The 22,481-nt window shown below is 45.0% G+C and overlaps 1 protein-coding gene across 1 annotated transcript in view; it reads left to right on the top strand.

Moving 5' to 3' along the window:
* The window catches only part of susd2 (sushi domain containing 2), a 140,843-nt gene extending 118,748 nt beyond the window's left edge, over positions 1 to 22,095 (top strand). The window contains exon 15 of the mRNA XM_068055197.1: positions 19,337 to 22,095. Coding sequence (XP_067911298.1) covers positions 19,337 to 19,409 — 73 coding nt within the window. The 3' untranslated portion in view covers positions 19,410 to 22,095. The remainder of the gene's footprint in view (positions 1 to 19,336) is intronic.
* The last annotated feature ends 386 nt before the right edge of the window (positions 22,096 to 22,481 follow it).

The following is a 22,481-nucleotide window of genomic DNA, read 5'->3' as shown; positions in this document are numbered from 1 at the left end:
CACTCAACAAGTTAGAATTATAGAGCACCTTTAGCATAGTAAAATGTTCCAAGGTGCTTCACAGGAGTGTAATCAGACTGTCTAAAGAAGGAGATATTAGGACGGGTGACCAGAAGCTTGGTTAAAGAAGTAGGTTTTAAGGAATATCCTAAAAAAGAAGAGAGCTGGAGAGGCAGAGGGGTTTAGGGATACTCAAAATCTACTCTGCTTGCATTCCCTTGAATATAGGAGATTAAGGTGTGATCTAATTGAGATGTTTAAGATGATTAAAGGATTTGATAGGGTAGATAGAAAGGAATTATTTCCACTGGTGGGACAGTCCAGAATAAGAGGGCATAACCTTAAAATTAGAGCTAGACCGTGAAGGGGTGAAGTACTTCTTTACCCAGCTGGAATGTTCTGTCTGTGGTTAATTGAAAATTTCAAAACTGAGATTGATAGATTTTTGTTAGGTCAGGGTATTTGGGGATATGGAACTAAATCAGGGAAAAGGAGTTAAGATACAGATCAGCCATGAATAGCAGAACAGGCTTGAAGGGCTGACTGTCCACTCCCATTCCTAGGGAGCACAAGCAACTGGATAGTGATTCAGAGCGAGATGCCTGCCTGATGTTTTTTTTTCGACTCAGAGGGTGGTTTAACATCCCTGTTTGAAACCTAGCTGAGGTTCGCTGCCTCAGGACAGACTGAGCCTGAAATCTTCCTGGCCTATGAAATTCAGCAATTTACTGAGCAGTGCAGTTACCAATGGAGCCACCATGGGAGCTATTTACTCCTGCTTAATGAAAGAAGTGAGCAGTCTGTAAACTTCTACATCTGTGAATATAACACCATTAAGTTAATGACACCGTGCTAACCCCCAATCTTCCAGCATAATTTATCTGTATACAAAATGTTTCAATAATTAATCTAGATTTAAATGTACTAGTCAGAACACAAAAAAAATCCCATCACAATTCGTTCTCATTATTTTTCTGTGAATCTGGCATTAGAAAACCTCCTACTCTTATTAGTTAAATTACTTTTATGCATATCTGCATTAACACTTTCAAGGAAAAGTTCAGGAAAATGATGCAAAAAGATAATTTTTATAGATTAATGATAGATAATGACATGAACTGCTCTCCAGAGTATTGGAAAGAGGCAAAGTCATGGAAGAGTCTAGTATGATGCTGCTCACCAATGGTTACACACACGGCACTTTTTATAAAGGGTCGATGGGACACCTATCTGATGTTTTTTTTACCTTCGCTCATCCTTAGGCACCAAGGCCTTCACTGTTGCCTTGCCTGAGATCAGCTAATTTACCACAGATTGGCACAGACTGGCAATTGCATATGGGACCACCTTATCTGTGTGGCCAGGCTCCTTCACTGTGGCTGTACCCACTCAGCCATTACTGAACACTACCAGTGTCTCAACTGAAAAATGAGAGCAGATTTCTTCCTTTTTGTGCTTGAACATTAAGTCATCACCTGGACAGAGCACAGAGTGGGAAACCTAGTGTGGAGGACCACATGACTAACAGAGTCCTTTCATCTTTTGGAATTGTTCTAATTTAAATTAATGAACAGGAGATCAGGATGGCTCAGTTATGGCTGTGCGATTGTCATGCTCAGTTTTTCTGCATCCATTCCATCCAAGGGATAAATACTGAAGAACAAAAGAGGAAACCTACCTTTAAATCCCACAACAATCTCCAGCTGTTTGTTGTAAATAGCAATGAGGTCGGTGTGCTATGTCAAATATGCCTGTGTGTGTGTGCCTCGGCCTTCTCTCCCTGTCTCTCCCTAACTCTCTGTACCCTCTCTCACTCCCTCTCCTTCATTCTCTGTTCTCCTTCCCTCTCTCCTCCCTTCTGTCTCACATATGCACATACATACACAAATATTTTGTGGCTATGTTATGATTGAATAGCTGTAGTATTGGAATGAATCCCTTGGACCACAATACTGCAGCCTATGTGTCTGTGCACATTTGTTGATGTGCAAGGTACAATATAACTGTTGTTTCAAAATGAGCTATTTGAGAGGATTTGAATTTTGCTGAGTTCTATGAGATGGTTTGTGAGAGGTGGTCCCTTTCTAAGTGAGCTCTTATTATAAAGGAAATCAGGTCATCTGTTGGATCACCTTCATATTTCTAACATTGGTGAGACCAGGCAGACCAATGTGAGTTTGCCACTGAGTGAAGCTGTGCATACGAACAGGAACATAGGAATGGGAGTAAGCCACAATGGTGGGGTGAAGGAATTCACGGTGCACAAGAGGCCAGAATTGGAGGAATGCAGTTAGGAACATAAGAACTGGAGTAGGGTGTACTTCCATTCAATTAGATCATGGCTGATCTGTATTTTAACTCTATCTACCTGCTTTGGTTCTGTAACCCCTGCCTAACCAAAACCTATCGATCTCAGTTTTGAGATTTTCAATTGGCCCAGACTTAACAGGTTTTTGGGGAGAGTTGCAGATTTTCACTACCGTTTTTGTGAAGAAGTGCTTCCTGACATCACCTTTGAACATCCTAGCTCTAATGTTATGGTTATTTTGCCTTGTTCTGGATTCTTCCACCAGAGGGAATAGTTTTCTGTACATCTACCCTATCAAATTACCTCCACTGCTACTCAGAGTGAAGGAACATTGGAAAGTGTGGGGGTGGTGGTAATTGGGGTTTGGGGGTGGGGGGTGGGGTGGTGTGCGGGGTGGGGGGGGGGGGGGGGGGTGGTGGCGAAGGTTTGTTCAGTGTCCTAGGCATACTTTGCTTTAAAAAGAACAGATTTCTGATTTCTCTACACCTTGCACTCAGAAGAAGACTGTCTCCCATTATGGATTGAAGTCAGTGGAAGGGAACACAATAAAAAGGAGCAGAAGTAAACCATATGGCCCATCGAGCCTGTTCTGCCATTCAGTACGATCATGGCTGATCTTGGGCTTCAATTCCACTTTCCTGCCTGCTCCCCATTTCCCTTGATTCCTTGTGATACCAAAAATCTATCTATCCCAGTCTTAATATATACAACAATGGAGCATCCACAACCCTCTGGGGTAGAGGGAACATTAGGACTTTGTACAATGGGCTGTCAATTTGATATGGCCCATTTTACAATCTCACCCAAAGTTAAAATGACGCCCATTGTCCTTGTTCAAAGCCAATGGAAAGAGCACAGAATGAAACAAAAGGACATTGGTGATGAATCATTATAAGAACCTTCGAGGGAGGTGAGTTATGAATTTCCACAGGGGACTTTCCTGCTTGTCTCCTGTAACTTTGCTAGAAGAGCCCTGGAAACTTGGAATAGCTGAGGTTCCTCCCTCGATTTTTAATGTACCCAGTGAGGGTCCATCTTTGAGAAGAATTATATTGGCCCAGCATTTGTGGTTGTGATGGTGATGAACTGTCAGCGCTGGATGTCATTACAGCATAAAACTGACAGTAACTTCTGGCGTCCGCAAATGCAGTTAAGCGCGGAAATCCAGAAGTTGCTGTCAGTGATGCCCTGATCCTCCAGATGATGCAATGTTGCAGTTTTTGCAGATGCAATCAACACAGAATCAGTGACTTGACATAAGCTTCAACTTTTTACACTGTATTCTCGCTGTAAAAAATAACAAAGATGTTAAGCCTTGTTTAGTCAGGAGTAACTGAGCTTTTAACTGCATACTAAATCATAACTACTGCTGAATAATCTCTCTGGCCCTGAAAAACTAATTTTATAAGTACGGAGTGTCATTCCCTCAAAAGAACATTTAAAAATTGAAATGATTTTGTAAGTCATAAAAAAGTTTTGTTTATGATATTTCAGTTTCTCCCTTAATCCCATCTGTACAGCCCAATCTTCATTTCACTTTCTGTACAATGATTAAAATGTGAACTGTAATCCTGCTTTTTGCTTCTGCTTTGCTGTCTGTGTGAATTCTTCAGTCTGATTGGTTGACCAGCCTGCCTGCTGCCTGCCCTGTTGCTGGACATCACAGATCCCCCATTAAATGGCGCCAAATTCAAGCCATGTTCAAATAAAGGAAACCTACACTCCAGACCTCACTAAATCTTTTTTGTGGAGGGACTGAGCAACATCCCATTGCCTGCAAAATCCAGGCCAATGAGTCACACCTGTGTGTTACTGTGCTGAAAATCAACAACCCATCTTTTTGACATTTTTAAAACATTTTGAAAATCCTGATGTCACAAAAATCAGACTGTTGTCTGCGGCCTCCTTTAAATCTAAAGAGTTTGCCAGCTCCTGTTCAGCAGAGATTTGTATGGGAAACTCGGGGCATGGAATTAACCAGCCACATGTCAGTATTGGCATATGTATTTATTGAATCATCTCATAGCCATATTGTAAATTGAAGCCCTTTACTCATTGTAAAATGTGTTATTGTCTTTAATTAGGAACACAGGAAAAGGAGTAGGTTATTCAAACCTGTTACACCATCCAGTTCGATCATGGCTGATCTGTATCTTAATTCCATTTACCTGCCTTGGTTCCATATCCCTTAATACTCTTTCCAAACCAAAATCTATCAGTCTCAATTTTGAAATTTTCAATTTACCCTCCAGGCTCAACAGCTTTTTGGGACGAGAGTTCCAGATTTCCACTACCCTTTCTGTGAAGAAGTGCTTCCTGACATCACCCCTGAACTGCCTAGATCTAATTTTAAGGTTATGCCCACTTGTTCTAGACTCCCTTACCAGAGGAAATAGTTTCTCTCTCTATCTCTATCCCATTAAAGAGTTGTTGTTTTGAAACTTATGTACAGGTTTCACTTCAAACTGGGATTCTGGATCAATACTATGGAAGTCATCAGATGTTATGGTTGTTGTGGCAAAGTTCAAAATTGTGCTGGGCTATCAGAGAATTTGCCCATAGCATTTGCCAGAGTATGTGCAACTGACTAGAATTAGTTTAAAGATAAAGCAATGCTTTAAAAGCCCGAATCTTGATGGGCACAAACAAAATAAGTGGTGGGAAAAGGGGTATTTATCTATAACTGGCGAGGGTCAACTTTATAGCTCACTCACGACTGGGGGTCACTCACTCATTTGTTTTCACAACATCTTACACACCCTTCCTCTTCCCTGTATTGAATTCGAGATTCATCACACAATCTTCTCCAACTCATTTTTCCTGGGACTATAGCTCTCTAACTCCTCACCTCCCTCTGTCATTCCTTTTACCTGCAATCTAGCTTTGCATCATCCAACTGCAGCTATTGGATTCACCGTATATTCCCTTCTGTTATTTCCACATCCTGCGCTACGTTTCTTGGACCTTTACCTTGGATTCCTTAACAAGGAAACAATATCTCTTTTGTGTGTCTGACAAGCTAAAAGTGCGATAGTGTTTGGCACAGGCATTCCATATGTTATGGGTTACAGTAAGAACTGAATTACAGGAGTAAGCAGGCTGGTTAGTCTGTGTGCCAGGGATCATGCAGGGTGCGGTAGAAAAATACCTCAAAACGAGCGCATCCTGTCTTCAACAAAAGGCAATTGGATATTTTTCTTTTATCATAATCCTCACAACCTCTGCGTCCCCATATTTTTCCATATCGGTTTCTGTGCTTCTGTCTGCTCCTGAAAGCTTCAGGTTGCATGAACATTGAGGCTTTCACTGCAGTTTCTTTATTACTTGTGTGTGAGTGACAGACATTTCCTATTTTTTAATCATGGAATTATAGAATGAAACTGCACAATATGAGGCCATTTGGCCCATCGTCTGTGAGCTGGCTCCTTGCAGGAGCTATCCAGTTAGTCCCATTCCCCTGCTCTTTCCCCACAGCCCTGCAAATTTTTCTTTTCAAGTATTTATCCAATTCCCTCTTGAAAGTTACTCTAGAATCTGCTTCCACCACCCTTTCAGGCAGTGCAGTACAGATCACAACAACTCACTGCAGAAAATAATTGTTCTCCTCATGTCTCCTCTGGCTCTCCTAATCAAACTAAAAACCCAATATGTTGATGCACCCACCTCCCCCAGCCTCAGTTATAGTCAGAATACTCCCTGTTATAAGGCTATGGTCATTTTTTCTATCACTGTACTCCTAACGCCGATTGAAAGTGACAATGATGTCATCAAAATGCGCCTGTAAGCTGAAGCTCCTTCTTTGCCAGTACCAGTTCGAAAACCCATCTGCACATGCGTGCAGTGACATCACGAATAAGCATTCTTAGGCTCCTGAACACTCAGTGTGAAGCTCAAATGCCACCAGCGAGGAGTCCACAGCCCGTTCCCACTCCAACTCCAACTCCTTGTGTTGCAGCACTGGATGTAGCAGTGAAACTGATTGATAGTTTAGACCAGCCTGCACCACCCTGCTGCTTACTTGCAATTTATAAAGACGCTGTCGGTGACCCCGCTCCCATTACCTGGCCACATCTGCAGTCCGCACCAGACCAGGCACCCTTCCCGCTCACCCCCACTTTGCAGGAAAATAAATATACATCAATAAACAGTCACATATATGAGCAGGTGAGAGGTTGAGGAGTGAGATGCATGTACTGTTTGTATTCAGCGGCCCTCCCCTCACAGCTGGAGAAGATCAAACATTGGTTTGAGCTCATAAAAACACTTGTTGTAATACTAATAGCTGATGATTGAACAATGTTCAGCACCATTCAAGACTCCTCAGCTACTGAAGCAGCCTGTGTCCAGATGCAGCAGGACCTGGACAACATCCAGGCTGAGGCTGAGAAGTGGCAAGTATGGTCATTGCCAGGCAATGACCATCTCAAACAAGAGAGAATCTAACCATCTCCCTTGCTGTTTAATGGCATTACTATCACTGAATCCCCCAGTATCAACATCCTGGGGGTTACCACTGACCAGAAACTGAACTAGATGGGCCACATAAATACAGTGGCTACAAGAGCAGATCAGAGACTGGGAATTCTGCAGCGAGTAACTCACCTCCTGTCTCCCCAGTGCCTGTCCACCATCTACAGGGCACAAGTCAAGAGTGTGATGGAATACTCTCCACTTGCCTGGATGGGTGCAGCTCCAACAATATCCAGGACAAAGCAGCCCTTTTAATTGGCACCCCATCCACCACCTTCAACATTCATTCCCTTCACCATCGACGCACAGTGGCAGCAGTGTATACCATCTACAAGATGCACTGCAGCAACTCGCGAAGTCTCCTTCCACAGCACCTTCCAAACCCACGACCTCTACCACCGAGAAGGACAAGAGCAGCAGATGCATGGGAACACTACCACCTGCAAGGTCCCCTCCAAGCCACACACCATCCTGACTTTGGAACTATATTGCCGTTCCTTCACTGTCGCTAGGTCAAAATCCTGGAACTTCCTTCCTAACAGCACTGTGGGTGTACCTACTCCCCAAGGACTGCAGCGGTTCAAGAGGGCAGCTCACCACCATCTTCTCAAGGGCAATTAGGGATTGGCAATAAATATTGGCCTAGCCAGCGACACCCACATCCCACATCCCACAAACGAATAAAAAAGAATATTTACAGGAAGAAGTAGGAGTTTCAGCAAAGGCCAAGCAAATGTATTAAGAGTTGGGGAGTGATGTAGGGCTAGTTCTAGAATTTGACACATTGACTCTATGATCATTGGCGCCATCTTTGGTGCAGGCAGCTGCCTTGGACATAGCTGGCGTCACTGCAGCTGCACATGTGCAGGAAGTGCTCCCCCTAGAATTACAAAGTCAACAAATTCAGCCTTTTTCTATATTGTATGGGATAGTGAAGGAACTGTCCCATTATAACACTCAATATTTAACTTCTGAGGACTGTGTTACAATGAGGGGAGGAGAGGGGGTTTTGGGTCAGATGGTCTGGCTCTTGAGTGAACAGCCTGGAAATCTTGAAAATAAAACAGACACAAATAGAGGCAATTTTCCTCCTCGCGGTATCTGGGAATACCAAGTTCCAGGCACACAAGATGAGGACAGAGAGCTGCTACATCAAGTCTCCACCCCCACTATGCTGCCCAGGCATTTCCCGGGCCTTTCTGAATGGGCCTTTCAGGGCCTGTGCCTCCAAAATACAGGGAAACGCACCCCCACCACCCAAAAAAAATTGGCATTGGGATTTGCACCAGTACCTTCCTCAGACTGGTGAATCCAGGAGTAATCTATCTGACTTCAGCTGTTTATATTCTTCCCTTTCTAGCATGATCGTTAGGTCTGAGTGCCTTCTATCTGTGGGTTTCAGCAGCAGTCAAGAGGCCAATAGTTAGAAATGCACCTGTGCCCCTGGTTCTGCCCCTCAATCTCAGCACAAGCCTCTACCCTGGGCTAGGGGGTGCACCCAAGCCATGGCAATGACCCCGAGCAAGGAATTTGAGTGTTCTTCCCCCCTTTATGGGTGCAATGGCCTGTCTGGTGCCTGACAGAAGGGAGGGGAGAGGAATGCTATCCCTTTGTGCTCTGTTATTTTGTTCTTGTTGGACTAATTCCTTGTCTGGTAATGCAGAGGTTTTCTCTAGTAAGGTTTTCAATGAACTTTCAGCAGCAGCAAGGCTAAAATTAGGACCCAAATAATAGAATCATACAGCATAAAAGAAGGCTGTTTGGCCCAACGAGTTATTTAAATAGATCCCCCCCCCCCCCCACCCCCTGCTCATTCCCTGCAAATTTTTACTTTTCAAATATATATCTGCTTCCCTCTTGAAAGTAAAAGCAGAAAATGCTGGAAATGCTCACAAGGTCTGGCAGCATCATTGGAGAGAGAAACAGAGTTAACATTTCAGCTTGACAATCCTTCATCAGAACCCTTTTGAACGTTATTACTGAACCTGCTTCCAGCACCCTTTCAGACAGTGCATTCCAGATCAGAACAACTTGCTGTGTAAAGAAAAAAGTCTGCTCACCTCCCCTCTGGTTCTTTTGACCATTATCTTAAATTTGTCCCCTCTGGGGACAACCCTCATCAACCCCTCCTGCCAGTTCCTCCTTAACTTCTCTATCACACCTCCTCATAATTTTGAACACCTTATTAAATCTCCCCTTAACCTTCTCTGCTCTAAGGAGAACAATCCTACTTCTCCGTCTGTCCACGTGATTCCACTGCAGTTTGGTTTCTGACTTGGCAAAATGGTTCTTTTCTTTTCTGTCAATTTTTCTTGGTGATAAAGTGAGTATTCTAATCTAATAGTTGCAGGAGCTTTCTTACTGTATGTGTTCCTCCCATTAACAGTTATATTTGGGTTGGGGGGTGGGGGACAACGAAACTCAGCTCTCTGCCTTTAATGACCACTTTAGTGATCCGTACCCCCTCCCTAGTTGCTTGCTACTGAAACCCTCATCCATGCCTTTGTTACCTCTAGATTCCAATGCTCTCCTAGCAAGCCTCCCCCCTTGCATCCTCCGTAAACTTGCGCTCACCCAAAACTATGCTACTTGTGTCCTGACTGGCATCAAGTCCCGTTCACCCATCACCCCTGTGTCACTGACCTGCATTGACTCCCAGTCCAGCAACACCTCCATTTAAAAAGTCTCACCCTTGCTTTCAAATCTTTCCTTGGCCTTGCTCCTCCCTATCTCTGTAACCTCCTCCAGTCCTACAATCTTCCGAGATCTTGGTGATCCACCAATTCTGGCCTCTTGTGCATCCCTAATTTTAATTGCTCCAACATTGGTGGCTGCACCTTCAGCTGCCAAGGCATAAGCTCTGGAATTCCCTCCTTAAATCTTTCCTCCTCCTCCTCCTCTTTTAAGACACTTCTTAAAACATATCTCTTTGACCCAGCTTTTGGTCATCTGTCCTAATATCTCCTTGTGTGGCTCAGTGTAAAATTTGGTTTGTTCACACTCTTGTAAAGCAGTTCTGGGATATTTTACTAAGTTGAAGGTGCCATATAAATGCAAGTTGTTGTTATACTCCCTCCCGAGTTAGGGAGGGTTGCAGTACCAACTGAAATTGATGATAATCCTTATCTAGCTCCTTAAAGCAGAACAGCATCACTTACTCTGGATGTATAAGTTAGCTTGGCTGCCTTTCTCATCATCCACCCCAGCAGATGTGAAACATTTCAATGCCAAACAATTTTGACTCTGGAAAGACGCATCACAAAGAACTGAATTGGTGAAAGAAAGCAAGGGATGAGCAGATAAAATATTTTATGGGCCGCTGAATGGCTCAGCTGGCAAAAATAAAATCCCAGTTTGAGCCATGCATACCAGGGCTGCCCACAGTTTGATTCCTGGTCTGTGCTGAGGACACTGATCTCAGCTGGGCCTAGTGGTAGAGGTTTCATTTTGTCCGGACTAAGGGAATTGTGAAATCATCCAGTGTTGTCATTCCCAAGTGCTGGACATTGTCCCCTGCTGGGAAGTGTGCCCCCTGGGACATTCAGTGAGGACAAACATCAGGCTTGGCTGTGATAGCCCCTGAAAATAACCTGCCGATGGACTCCGTTCAGATTGACACGGCCAAGGTGGAGACAGACTGCTGACACTTACAGACCATACCCTAGCTTAGTAGACCACTGTTCCAAAAAAAGTACCTCCCAGACTTTAATTCCAAATGACAATTGATTGTTCTATTGCAGGGCGACTGCAACCATTTTGAAATTCTATAAGTAAGCACAGGATGTAAAACCATTTGGATAAAAGGATTGCACTGTGTCACTTGTATTGTAAACAGAATCCCTGGCAGGAAATAGCTTTCAATTGTTGAATAAAACCTACATCCAGGTGTATTGAGTATCCTTTAATCTGCAGAGATGAGTGAGTACACAAAGATCTGTCTCACAGAGTGGAAACACCACACCTATTGCAGAAAAGCAGACTCTCTCCATTGTGCATTGCCACGCCCAATTATCTCAGAATGAGAAGGGAAAACTGACACGTTTTAAGACTTGATCTCAGGTGTCTACCCACTGAAATCTTGGTAGGAATGCCCTACCAGGGAAATATCAACTGGAATTCTGCTAAAACCTTTTGGTAGGTGCCTGAGTATCCCTCCCTCCTTTTTTATGATAGAGCTGGTTCAAGAAGAAGAAGGTAGTAACACGCTGAGGATGTTGGTGCTGTGGATTCTACCTAACCTGTACAGTGAGATGGCGGGAGCGGGTGCCCCGATAACAAACGGGCAGATCACAAGTTAAGTACACACCAGGAAGGTTGTTCAGCCTTTCTTTGGAAGCAGGCATTAAACCAAGTTCCCAGTGGTTCAGGCAGATAACATAGATGCAGTGACACTTTCTGAAGAATAGCAGTGAGCTCACTTGGTGACCATTGTCCAGCATTATCCTACCCCAAACAACACAGCCAGGAACATGTTAATTGATCATATTGTTCATGTGTAAACTGGCTGATGTGTTTGCCTACAGTGACTATAACTTTTGGGTTGTTCCTATAAGAAATGCAGACTTTCTTTTCCCATTCTCGTTCCCTTTCCCTTCTTTCTTTCTCCAACTCAATCCAGCATTCAACTGTCTTTTAAATAACACTAATGTCTTGGGTTCGAAATTGGTCATTGATCTGCCTGTTTTCCAAATGGAAGACAGGGTCAAAAATGACCAGTTATTACAGGACTATGCCTCAAAGAGTCATGAGATACGTCTGACATCAGATTGACCTCCAACAATTTGCAGGTAGCTGCCTGAAACAAACATTAGGCCTCTAACCATACCATGACCCTGGGCCAGCTTCCTAGGTCGGTGTTACAATATATTCATGGCAGGATTTCCGATAACAAGTGGGAGCCTGCCAATAGACCCCCAGAACTATCCAGACAGTGCTGCAGCAGGGCCACCTCTACAACAACAACATCAACAACTTATATTTACATAGTGCCTTTAAAGTAAGAAAACGTCCCAAGGCACTTCATAGGAGCATTATAAAGTGAAATTAGACACCGAGCCATATAAGGCGATATGAGGGCAGATGGCCCCAAACTTGGACAAAGAGGTTGGTTTTAAGGAGGGTCTTAAAGGAAGAATGAGAGCTGAAGAGATTTAGGGAGGGATTTCCAGAGCTTAGGGCCTAGGCAGCTGAAGACACGGCTACCAGTGATGGAGTGATTAAAATCGGGATGCGTAAGAGGCCAGAACTAGATGAGTGCAGATATCTCGGAGGGTTGTGGGGCCTAGCAAGAGCTTCACCTGGTGGTCCCAGAGTGCAGCAGGTAAAGGGGCAGATAGGAGGGAAATGAGCTGAGAACCTGGGCCCTGCTGGCATCTGAATGCAGCAGGCGGGAAGCATGTGGTCAGCGGCAGTCCTCTCTGTCTATACAAAGTGAATCCGCAGTCAGTTTACCCATAGGCATTTAGTAACAGTTCTATGGCTATATCCACTCAACAATAGATAGTATGAAGCTGCAGATATCTTGGTATCATCATTTCAGTTCTGACAAAGGTATACTAGGGAGAAATTCTTCCTCATTGTGGCCATTTTCTGTGTGGAAAACAGGAGCAAAATGTAACAATTTTGAGGTTTAACATCCTAATCCCAATCCATGTCAGCATTAAGGGTGCCACCATATTGGTAAAGATGGTTTTCCAGACGTCCCCATTGGCTGCCTGAAGCAAGCCCCGGGGCCCATGAATATGCTAATGAGGGGTGTAATGCCCGTTTACGAACCTTTCTCAGAAATGGTGGTGCCAGGCTCGCTCCACTCAGTGTTTTGGGTTCCATCCTAACTAGCAAAAAAGCTCGAGGCCACCACCAAAAAGAAAAGTATACTTCTATAAACTCACCTTTAAACAGGGTTTCTGTTGTATCTCTAACAAAGTGACTGCAGCTGAGTGAAGCAGCTCTGAGGACATTATCAGTCACTACAGTGAACATTCTTTGCCACAAATTATATTCAATAAAGGATATTCATGGTGAGACTCCAAGGGGGTGTAGTTGGCCTTTGGCAGTAATAACTGCAATGGAAAAGAAAATCAGGTGGGGTGTAAAACAGGCAGCTGATTCACCATTGCTCATTTTGTACTGCACGCAAGAACAAGTTCACCTCCCCCAAGCAATTTGTTTAATTTCATCACAGAATTTGTGCATGGACGAATAAAAGATAGTCCAGAGTGTGTTGCAAGTCTGAAACATTCTCCAGGAGTCCAAAAAAGCTCTGTAGCATCTTTAAGTATATTTAATGATCTAGAATACATTTCCACCCAGCTTTAGAACATATCCAGTATAGTGTCAGCTGTGACTCCGTTGGTAGCACTCTTGCTTCTAAGTCAGAAACTCATGGAGCTGGATTTTATGGGTTCCCACCCCCCCCCCCGAGACGAGATCGAAGGTGGGGGGGCCCACAAAATCGCGACAGGTGGCGGAAGGATGAGGGCCTGTCGCCACCCTGTCACCCAGCGATCTTGCAGGGGGCGAGATAGACCAACGACAGCCTCCCCGCCCAGAGACCAATTGAGGCCCCTATCAATGGCCACTTAAGGACCTCTTCCCGCTGCCACTGGGATCCAACCAGTGGCAAGGTATGCCTCTGCCACACGGGGTGGGCGCCTTGTAAAACGAGGTGCCCTCCCTGCAGGCTTGCGGGAGAGGGGGGGTCTCTCCTCTGTGGGCAATCTGTGGCCTACGGAGGGCCCTGGCTGGGAAATAATGCCCTCTCCCAGGCTTTACGTCCAACCCCCAACTCCCCCTCGCCGTACCTCCGGACTGGTCCCAGCAACCTCGCCTCACTTAGCACTGGGTCTGGGTCCAAGGCCTCTGCAGTACCGACAGTGGCCACCGCTAATGGTGGTGCTGCCAATACTGCTGAGCTGCCAGTCCTGTGATTGACAGGCAGCTCTTCGAGGTGGGATCCCCGTCTTTAAAGGGACGGGGATTCTGATGCAGGACCCTTAGCCTTGAAAACATCAGAGGTTCACTCCATTGGGGTTGGGGTGGGGGTGCACGAAAAGGCTGAGGCAGGGTTCTCCTTGCCTTTTCGTCCCGGCGCCAGGAGCCCCACCTCCTCCACAAAATCCAGCCCATGGGTTCTAATCCTATTCCTGACACTTGAGTGCAGTACTGAGGGAGTGCTGAACTGTTGCTGGATCATTTTTTTTAATGAATTGTTAAGCCAAGACCTCATCTGCTCTGGATGTAAAGAATCCCATGACACTATTTAAAGAAGAGCAGGGCAGCTTTCCCTGGTGTCCTGGCCAATATTTATTCCAAAAACAAAAATCATTAAAATGGATTATCTGATCATTATCACATCCCTGTTTGTGGGAGCTTGCTGTGCATGAATTGGCTGCCGCATTACACATTACAATGGGTGACTACTCTTCACAAGCACTTCATTGGTTATAAAACACTTTGAGATGTCCTGAGGCTGTGGAAGGCAATATTTAAATGCAAGTTCTATCTTTATTTTCATACACTTTTTCTTCCACCCCCTGTCCTTTTTATTTGCAGTGAAGTCTGGTTGGTAGGGTTTGTATATTCTGTCAGTGCTGTAGTTTCGCCTCTGCTCTGTCTGTCAGAACCATGTGATTTGCTGCCACGTGGAAGATTTTATACTTCTCTTGGTGGCACTGGCTTGTTCTAAAGTACCACAGACTGCCCTGCTCTGTCTCTTGGCCATTCTTCACGTGTGAGCTGAGAAATGTGAGTCCTGGTGAGCTATTGAATCATCGGGGAGCATCACAGCTGAGCCTGCCTCTGATGTGCACTCCAAATAGCGATCAGGAGTGGGATCCTAACTGATATTTTCCCCCTCACCCCCTCCCCAGAGACACTAAGTTAACTCTAGTTCCTGAGCTTTTGCCCCAGTTAAATCATTACCAACATAAAAGCAAAATACTGCGGATGCTGGAAATCTGAAATAAAAACAAGAAATGCTGATACCACTCAGCAGGTCTGGCAGCATTCGGAAGAAGGGTCACTGACCCGAAGCGTTAACTCTGCTTCTCTTTCCATAGATGCTGCCAGACCTGCTGAGTGGTTCCAGCATTTCTTGTTTTTAAATCATTACCAACCATAGATTGAACTTAACACTTCCCTGTTAGTGCAGCTCAAGGCCATACTTTAATCATGAGGCCATTAGCAAGGCTGTCTGCCGTGTTGGGAAAGTGTTACATTAAAAGATGACTAACGGACTATATTACTCCTGTGTATATTATAAATCAATAGGGAATAAATGAACAATATCACACAGTATCATCACATTCAACATTTATGAGCTGGCTGTAATTCTGTGTTTGCTGAAATGTTAATTAATCGTGTAGAGATAACAGATGGCCGGATTGGAACATATCTCCAATGGTTCATAAATAACTTCTCCACCCAGAATATGCCCCAGCCAAATGGCGAGTTCAATGGGGAGAATGTCGTTTCCCAGACTAGAAAGAAAAAACAAATGTGCATATATATGGAGCCTTCTCATCCTCAGGATAGCCCAAGGTGCTTCATAGCCGTAAATGACCCTTTTTGAAGTGCAGACACTGTTGGACAGATGATAATGCTTTTATACCTGGTTGTAATACGCATTGACACCTACCAACCCTTGCCAAGGTTCTCTGGGTTTATTTAAGTGGGGTGAGAGGAGTGGTGGGGTGGGGGGGGTGGGGGTGCGGGGAGAGGGATGGTGTGCAATTTGTGTTCGACGTATGGGAACTCTGCTTATGTGGATCCTTCAGTGATTTGTTTGGAGACTTAAGTGTGGTGATGAATTCTGTGTCTTTCAGACATTTGTCTAGCCAAAAGAAGGCTGGAAGTTAGATCAGTTGAATTCCACAGGTGACTCATCCGAGGTCCCAACATGAACCACCAGGTGCATCAGCAACAGGATAAAGCGGTTGTACTCGACAAGCCCATCTCTTTTTACATGAATTAACCACAATTACCCACCACTTTGTCAAAGTCTGGAAATGACTACTGGCAGCAGAATAGAACTTATATCAGCTTTCACAGTCAGCCATTTTAATAGAGATATCAATCCAGTAACACAGTGCAGGAGGAAGTCGACATCAGTGGCATAAATGATCATGGCATAACATCTACTCAGGATTGAAAAACCCCATCTGTTCATGGCGGCACAGGGACATACCAGATGCAGAAGGAGCAGAAAACCCAGCACAGAGGGATTGGAAAACCAGTGCAGAGGGAGTGGAAAATGGGACCCAAAAGGAGTGGTAAACCTGACACAGAGGAAACAGATAAGAGGGAGTGGAAAACCAGTGAGGAGGGAGCAGAAAACCTGGAGCGGAAAGCCTTACACAGAGGGAGCAGAAAACCAGCTGTCAACAGGGTGAAAAAGTGGCTGCAGAAACCTTGTGCCCACTTTACTCTGGTCCTGGATTTTCTGATTGGCCTGCAGGGGTAGTGCAGCGAGCCTCATTGGTGCATTCATATAGGGTCATATGTTAGTGCTGGCTGCCCTGGGAATTACTGTACATTGTGGCCTAGGTGCGAGGCAGGGATCACTGAGCACCTTTAAAAGCTGAAGCAAAACACACTTCTGTAGGCATGCAGCCACTACAAGTACTTTTCAAGCTGTATTGCCTGACCTTTTGCAATGAATTAGCAGAGCTCTTTTTTGGGGCAGGCACTTTTTTTCAGACTGCACAGCCATTGACTCATTGTGCATTTGGATTGAATTGCCAGTTCTATTTTTCTTTTGAATTTCAGTTTTCAACAACTTGCATTTATGTTACTCCTGTATGTAGTAAAATATCCCAAGTGCTTCAGAGGAGTGTACTCAGACAAAAATATAACACTCAGCTACAAAAGGAGATAGTAAAACACGTAAAGGTAGATTTGAAGTAGCGTCTTGGAAGAGGATAGGTGAAGAGGTTTATGGAGGGAATTCCAGAGCTTCTGGAACAGCTAGACAGCTGAAGGCATGGCCACCAATGTGGAGCAGTGGAAATCACAGATGCATAAGAGGTCACGATTGGAGGATTGCAGAGATCTTGGAGGGTTGTAAGGCTGGAGGGGGTTACAGAGAGAGGAAGGACTGAGGCTATGTAGGAATTTGAAAACAGGGATGACAATATCAATTGCCTCTTCCTTCCATTAAGGGTGGTTTACCTGAATAGACACAGGTAGTGTGTGTATTCCTCCTACCCACTGGCCATTGGAGGATGAAGAGGGGTTTTGTGGCTTGGAGCAGAAGGAGATGCTTCATGCCTCCCCTCTCCAATGGAGACTATGTAGTGTTGGCCCAGGAGTGTCAAGGGTCTGAGATCTGGTGTGCCCTCTTCAGTTTGCAAAGACTTGCTTCTATTTGTAGGCTTCGTTTGCCTATAATCATAAAGAGATTGATGAAATGGTGATGATTTCCTGAGGCCTGCCATGGTGATACAATTCGCCAGCATACAAGAAAATGCAGCATGCAGGTGGGCCTTTAATGGCCCTACAGGTCATCAGTTCCTGGGATGGCAAAAGATGTATGATCAAAAAGATGGGCTACCTTATGCTAGTTTTGGAGAGCGCACAGGAGTCTGTAAAGAAAAGAAAAGCTTCCACATGAGTATGCAGCTGGCTTAAGGAGAATGTCTTAGTGTGTGTGAGTTGACCTTTGAAGAACTCTGTTAAGAGTTAAGTGGAGGAACTTGTCCCTTGACTCTTTCTAAAGTAACAGAGTTAGGTTAGCCACTTTCCAATTATTTAGAATTTAGTGCAAAAATATTGCTTTAGCCTTCATTAGTTTCAGTCCCCATTTCTTTTCAAGATCCGGGTACCAGGTGTCTGGATTAGGTGCTTTGACTACTTTAAGAGCAGTATCGTATAAGCATATAACCAGACAAAAGCAAAATATTGTGAATGCTGGAAATATGAAATAAAAGCATAAAATGTTAGAAATACTCACCAGTCCAAGGAGCAACTGTGGCGAGAGAAACAAAGTTAATGTTTCAGGTCGATGACCTTTCATCAGAACTGGAAAACGTTAGAGATGTGACAGGTTTTAAGCAAGTACAGAGGCAGGGAAAGGGGGGGAGGGGAGGAAAGAACAAAAGGGAATGTCTTAAGGCGGAAGGCAGGAGAGATTAAAGGACAAAAGGGATGATGGTGCAATTAGGGGATGGTAATGGGACAAGTAAAGAAACAAAAGATGGGTCTAGTGGAGGTGTAAATGGCAAGAGCAGAATCATTGCTAACAAGCTGTTCTCTGAAAAATGGGAGCAATAGCTATGATCTAAAATTAGAATCTGGAAGACTGTAAAATTCCTGGTTGAAAGACAGGGCCATCAACTATGTCCATCCCATTTCCTGCACTTCTGCATTCACCCCTTCTCCTCCCTTCCAGAACCACAATAGGGTCCCCCATTTCCTCACTTTTCACCTCACTAGCCTCTACATTTGATGAATCACCCTCCACCATTTCCGCCATCTGCAGTATGATGCCACCACCAACCACATCTTCCCCTCCCCTCCCTTTTCAGCATTCTGATAGCACTTTTCCCTCTGTGACTCCCTGGTCCACTCTTGAATCACCCATTACACCCCTCCCCATCTTACGCACCTTCCTGTGCAAGCACAGGAGATGCAATAACTGTCCGAAGGAGGCTGAGAAAAGAGGGATCAGAGTGGGAGTGCGGTAGAGAAATAAAATGATAAGCAACTGGAAGCTCAGGGTGAATCTCGGACTAAACAGAGGTGTTCCACAAAATGATCACCCAATCTGCATTGGTTTCCCCAAGGTAGAGGAGGCCACATCTTGAACAACAAATACAGTGTAGTAAATTGAAAGAAGTACAAGTAAATTACTGTTTCACCTGGAAGGAGTGTTTGGGGCTCTGGACAGTGGGAAGGAGGAGGTAAAAGAAAGAATGTTGCATGTCCTGCACTTGCACAGGACGGTGGAGGCTGGTGGGGTGGAAGGTGAGGACAAGAGGAACCCAATCGTAGTTCTAGGAAGGAGGGGAAGCAGTGAGAAGCAGAGGAGGGGAAATGAGATGGACATGGTTGGGGGCCCTGTTTTCAATTTGGCACTTTATAGATTTCCGGTCTCAACATTGAGGATCATAATCACCACTCCCATTTCTTTAGATAGCAATTGCTCGAGACGATTCTGCATTTACATTTTCAGCTTCTCTAGACACACCTTTCATTTCTTTATTTGTCCCATTACCACCCCGTCTTACCTTGTACCATCATCCATTTTGTCCTTTAATCTCTCCTCCGTCCACCCTAACACAGACATTCCCTTTTGTTCTTTCCTCCCGTCCCCCCTTTCCCTGCCTCTGTACTTGCTTAAAACCTGTTACATTTCTAGCTTTTTCCAGTTCTGATGAAAGGACATCGACCTTAAACACTAACTCTGTTTCATACTCCACAGTTGCTGCCTGACCTGCTGAGTATTTCCGGCCTTTTCTCTTTAAAACATATATCCATCCCTGTTTTCAGATGGTTTACTTCATCCTCATCCGTTTGATCGAGCACAGTAATATTATTACTTTTCTTATCCTTTTGTAGGAAAAAAGCCAAAAAGGCTCACGATTCTCACAAGTTCCAAAATACCAGGACGGAGAAAATTGAAAAGATGTAACTCGAATGAGAGAACCCCTCTCCCCTCATCCTCGACATGGACAGCCCCTCTGCCTTGCAGTCGGCCCAGTGTCTGGGAGGTGGATCTCTCCGCCAGTATAATTTCAGAAACCTTCGGAAAAACAGATTACGCATTTTTCGGAATGCGTTGGATAATCTTTCAGACAGCTGTGGGCTAACGTTGACAAATTATTTATGGCTGGGTCCTATTTAGAGGAATTTAAATGGTCATTTTTATAATGTCTGCGTTTGCTGGGCCAGCCAAATCATTCAACCACAGGTCTGAATGCTCATGCAAGGCTGGTCTCATTGACTGGGTTGGGAATATCGATGAGATTAGATGTGTCAGCGCACTGATTATAATCTTCAGTCTGTTGTACACTCTGACCTCACTCCTCCTTCCTGCACTGCTTTACATCCAGCTCCGATCCTAAGCATTGACTTTTCCTTGGAGAATGGGGTTGAGGGGAGTCCATAATTTAGCTGCTGCACAAAGAGATCAAGAAGTTGATCCGTAACGCTATCTGGCCTCACTATTAATCCTATTTCCTCATATTTCCTATTTAAATTTTATTTGAGATTTTTTAAAAAATCCATCCAAGCTCCATTGGATCAGTCTACTTTTCAGGATGAGCTTATTCCATGATTGTATGAATCAAGTGACTTTTCTGCACTCTTTGCATTCGGCACTCCATGTGTAGGTACAGCACAGTTGAGTTGTGTAATGAAACTCCTTCTGCACTGCCCTGGCTGTATGGGCTGGATTTTCCCACAGGTTTCAAGACCCTGAAGTCATGACCAAATGGGGGTCCTGAGCCCACATTTGTCAGCAGCCCCGGCACAATATTCTTGGAGGCAGCCTTCTAATTGGCCAACTCCGTGCTTGCTGTCTTATTAAGGATGGCGGCAGGCTCCCGATGCTGCAGGCCCAATCAGGGGCCGGCAGCTCCAGGGCCTCGGCAGCCCCACCAGGAGAGGTGGGCGCAGCTGAGGCAGATTGTGGGACCGAGAGGGCGACTCAACATGAAGGTGCCCTTGGAAGGATATATTTATATTAAAAATTACAAGGTGCGAAGCTGTTAGGCCCCTCGAAGCAGAGGGGAAACCCCTCCAGGTGCATTGTTTGGACCATGGTTGGGGCCTTTCCTGCCGTCAGCCCCCACTTTGGGACACGGAGCCTCTGGCTCCGATGCCCCTCCGGCCTGCCACTCATTGAGATAGCGGCCTCTGCATGTGACGGGGTCTGCTCCACCAGCGGCAAAGTGCCAGTGAGCTCTCTAAGTCGACCCTAATTGAGGCATTAATGAGATCAATTGACCATCTGCCTCCATGGAGCGGACAGCCGATCCCATTACCTGCCCGCCCCAGGGAAAGGTCCCCGTTGGCAGGAATGCATCGGGGAGCCGGCCTGACACGGATCTCCGCTATTTTTCTGCACCTCCCCTCCCCATTGCCAACCCGCCACCACAGGGCCAGGAAAATGCAGTCCATAATATGCCTTAATCTTCAGACTCACTGACAACCATACGACTGTGAAATTCCATTCCCAACAACAGCTGTCCTTGTGGCCTTTTACGGTGAGAGTGCCAAATTTGTGTGGAAGTTTTGTTTTGCTTGTGGAAATACATTCATTAGTCTGCGGCTGCCCAAGCTTGTTTCACTTCAAGATTCTTCCAGCCAGCAGGAATGGGTGAAAGTTTCACCCATCAGTCTGGACAGCTTTCAAACCTAGGTCCCAGGGCTTGACAGGATAGTGTCTGAACCCTACTTGGCTGAATTGTTAAATGGCCAAGGAGGTGGATGGGCCCACAGTTTCCCACCACAGCAAGTAGTGGGTAGCCAATTAGGCATCATTAAGGGTATATTAAGGCCACTCTGCCGATGCTGACTAGAATTTTCCGGTCGGCATGCGGCCCCACTGCTGAGGCCGAAACATGGCCTGGGGAGATAGAGGCGGATCCTGGCGGCAAAATTGGGTGAGGCCTCTCGCTCCATCTACCATTTCTGATCCCCTCCAGCTGTGATCACGGGATGGCCACAGCTGTGGTCACAGACTGTCCTGTGGAGGTGTTCACCCTGCGCAGCAGCGGTCTGACAGCTGTGGCCAGTTTTAATATCACTTTTTTAAAAAGTCTTTAGAAGGCGCTTACATCTTGAATCTCTCTTTCTTTCCTACTTGCATTGGTAGCTCCCACCTCTGACGGTAAGGCTGCCAATCTCTCAGGGCTGGAGGGCCCCCTATTGGCCCTCCTGCCTCGGGAGCCCGCCCGCCATCCTTAATTGGATGCTGAGTACACTCCCTGGCCACTAATTGGCCAGCTCGCCAAAAACTGTGTCAGATGTCAGGCCCCCATGTGACTTGGGGCAGGACCTGGAATTGCACCTGATGTCAGGATCCCCATCCCAGAAATGAAATCCAGCCCAGTGTCTCACATTTCCGTTCCATTTATCTCATTTAGAAAAAAATTAAAATAAGACTTTTCTCAGAGAGACAATATCTAGCCAGCTTTGTTCATTTTTGTAGCATTGTGTGATTGTTGAATGTTGCAGCTTTTCAGTGTTCTTGCCAAAGTAACAAGCTCCCATTTTGTGCAATAAGGCTCTTATTTTAATGTGTAACATTGTGCAGACTTTTCATGATTGAATGTATCATTTACTGCTGACCTAATTAAAACAACTCAAATTTATTTTTTACCTGACATATGGATTTATTTACTTTGACATTTTGTCTGCTGTAGCTACATGCAATTTATTCCACTGAAATGTCCTTACTGTTGTTGCCCTCACATGGCGAACAATCTTTACATCATCATCACCAGGTCCCCTCTCTCCATGGCACTTCCCAAAGAGGAGCCCTTTCAAAGAAGACATCTCCTTGTAGGAAGCCCTTTTTCTAAGAGGGTGTCCTCTTTCAGGGATACAATAACATAGCAATGAGCATAACGATCAGGATCTTCCTTTACAGAATGAAACTAACCATCAATGGGTTTTAAAATAGAGAAATGAAAGGATCATTCTTAATTTCAACATTCTTATTTGTCATATTGGTCAGGATTTTACCGGCACCGTGGAG

The sequence above is a fragment of the Heterodontus francisci genome, chromosome 23, assembly GCF_036365525.1.
Source record: "Heterodontus francisci isolate sHetFra1 chromosome 23, sHetFra1.hap1, whole genome shotgun sequence".
Classification (NCBI taxonomy): domain Eukaryota; kingdom Metazoa; phylum Chordata; class Chondrichthyes; order Heterodontiformes; family Heterodontidae; genus Heterodontus; species Heterodontus francisci.
Note: the sequence above shows the minus strand (reverse complement) of the source record. Positions and strands in the feature narration are given on the sequence as shown.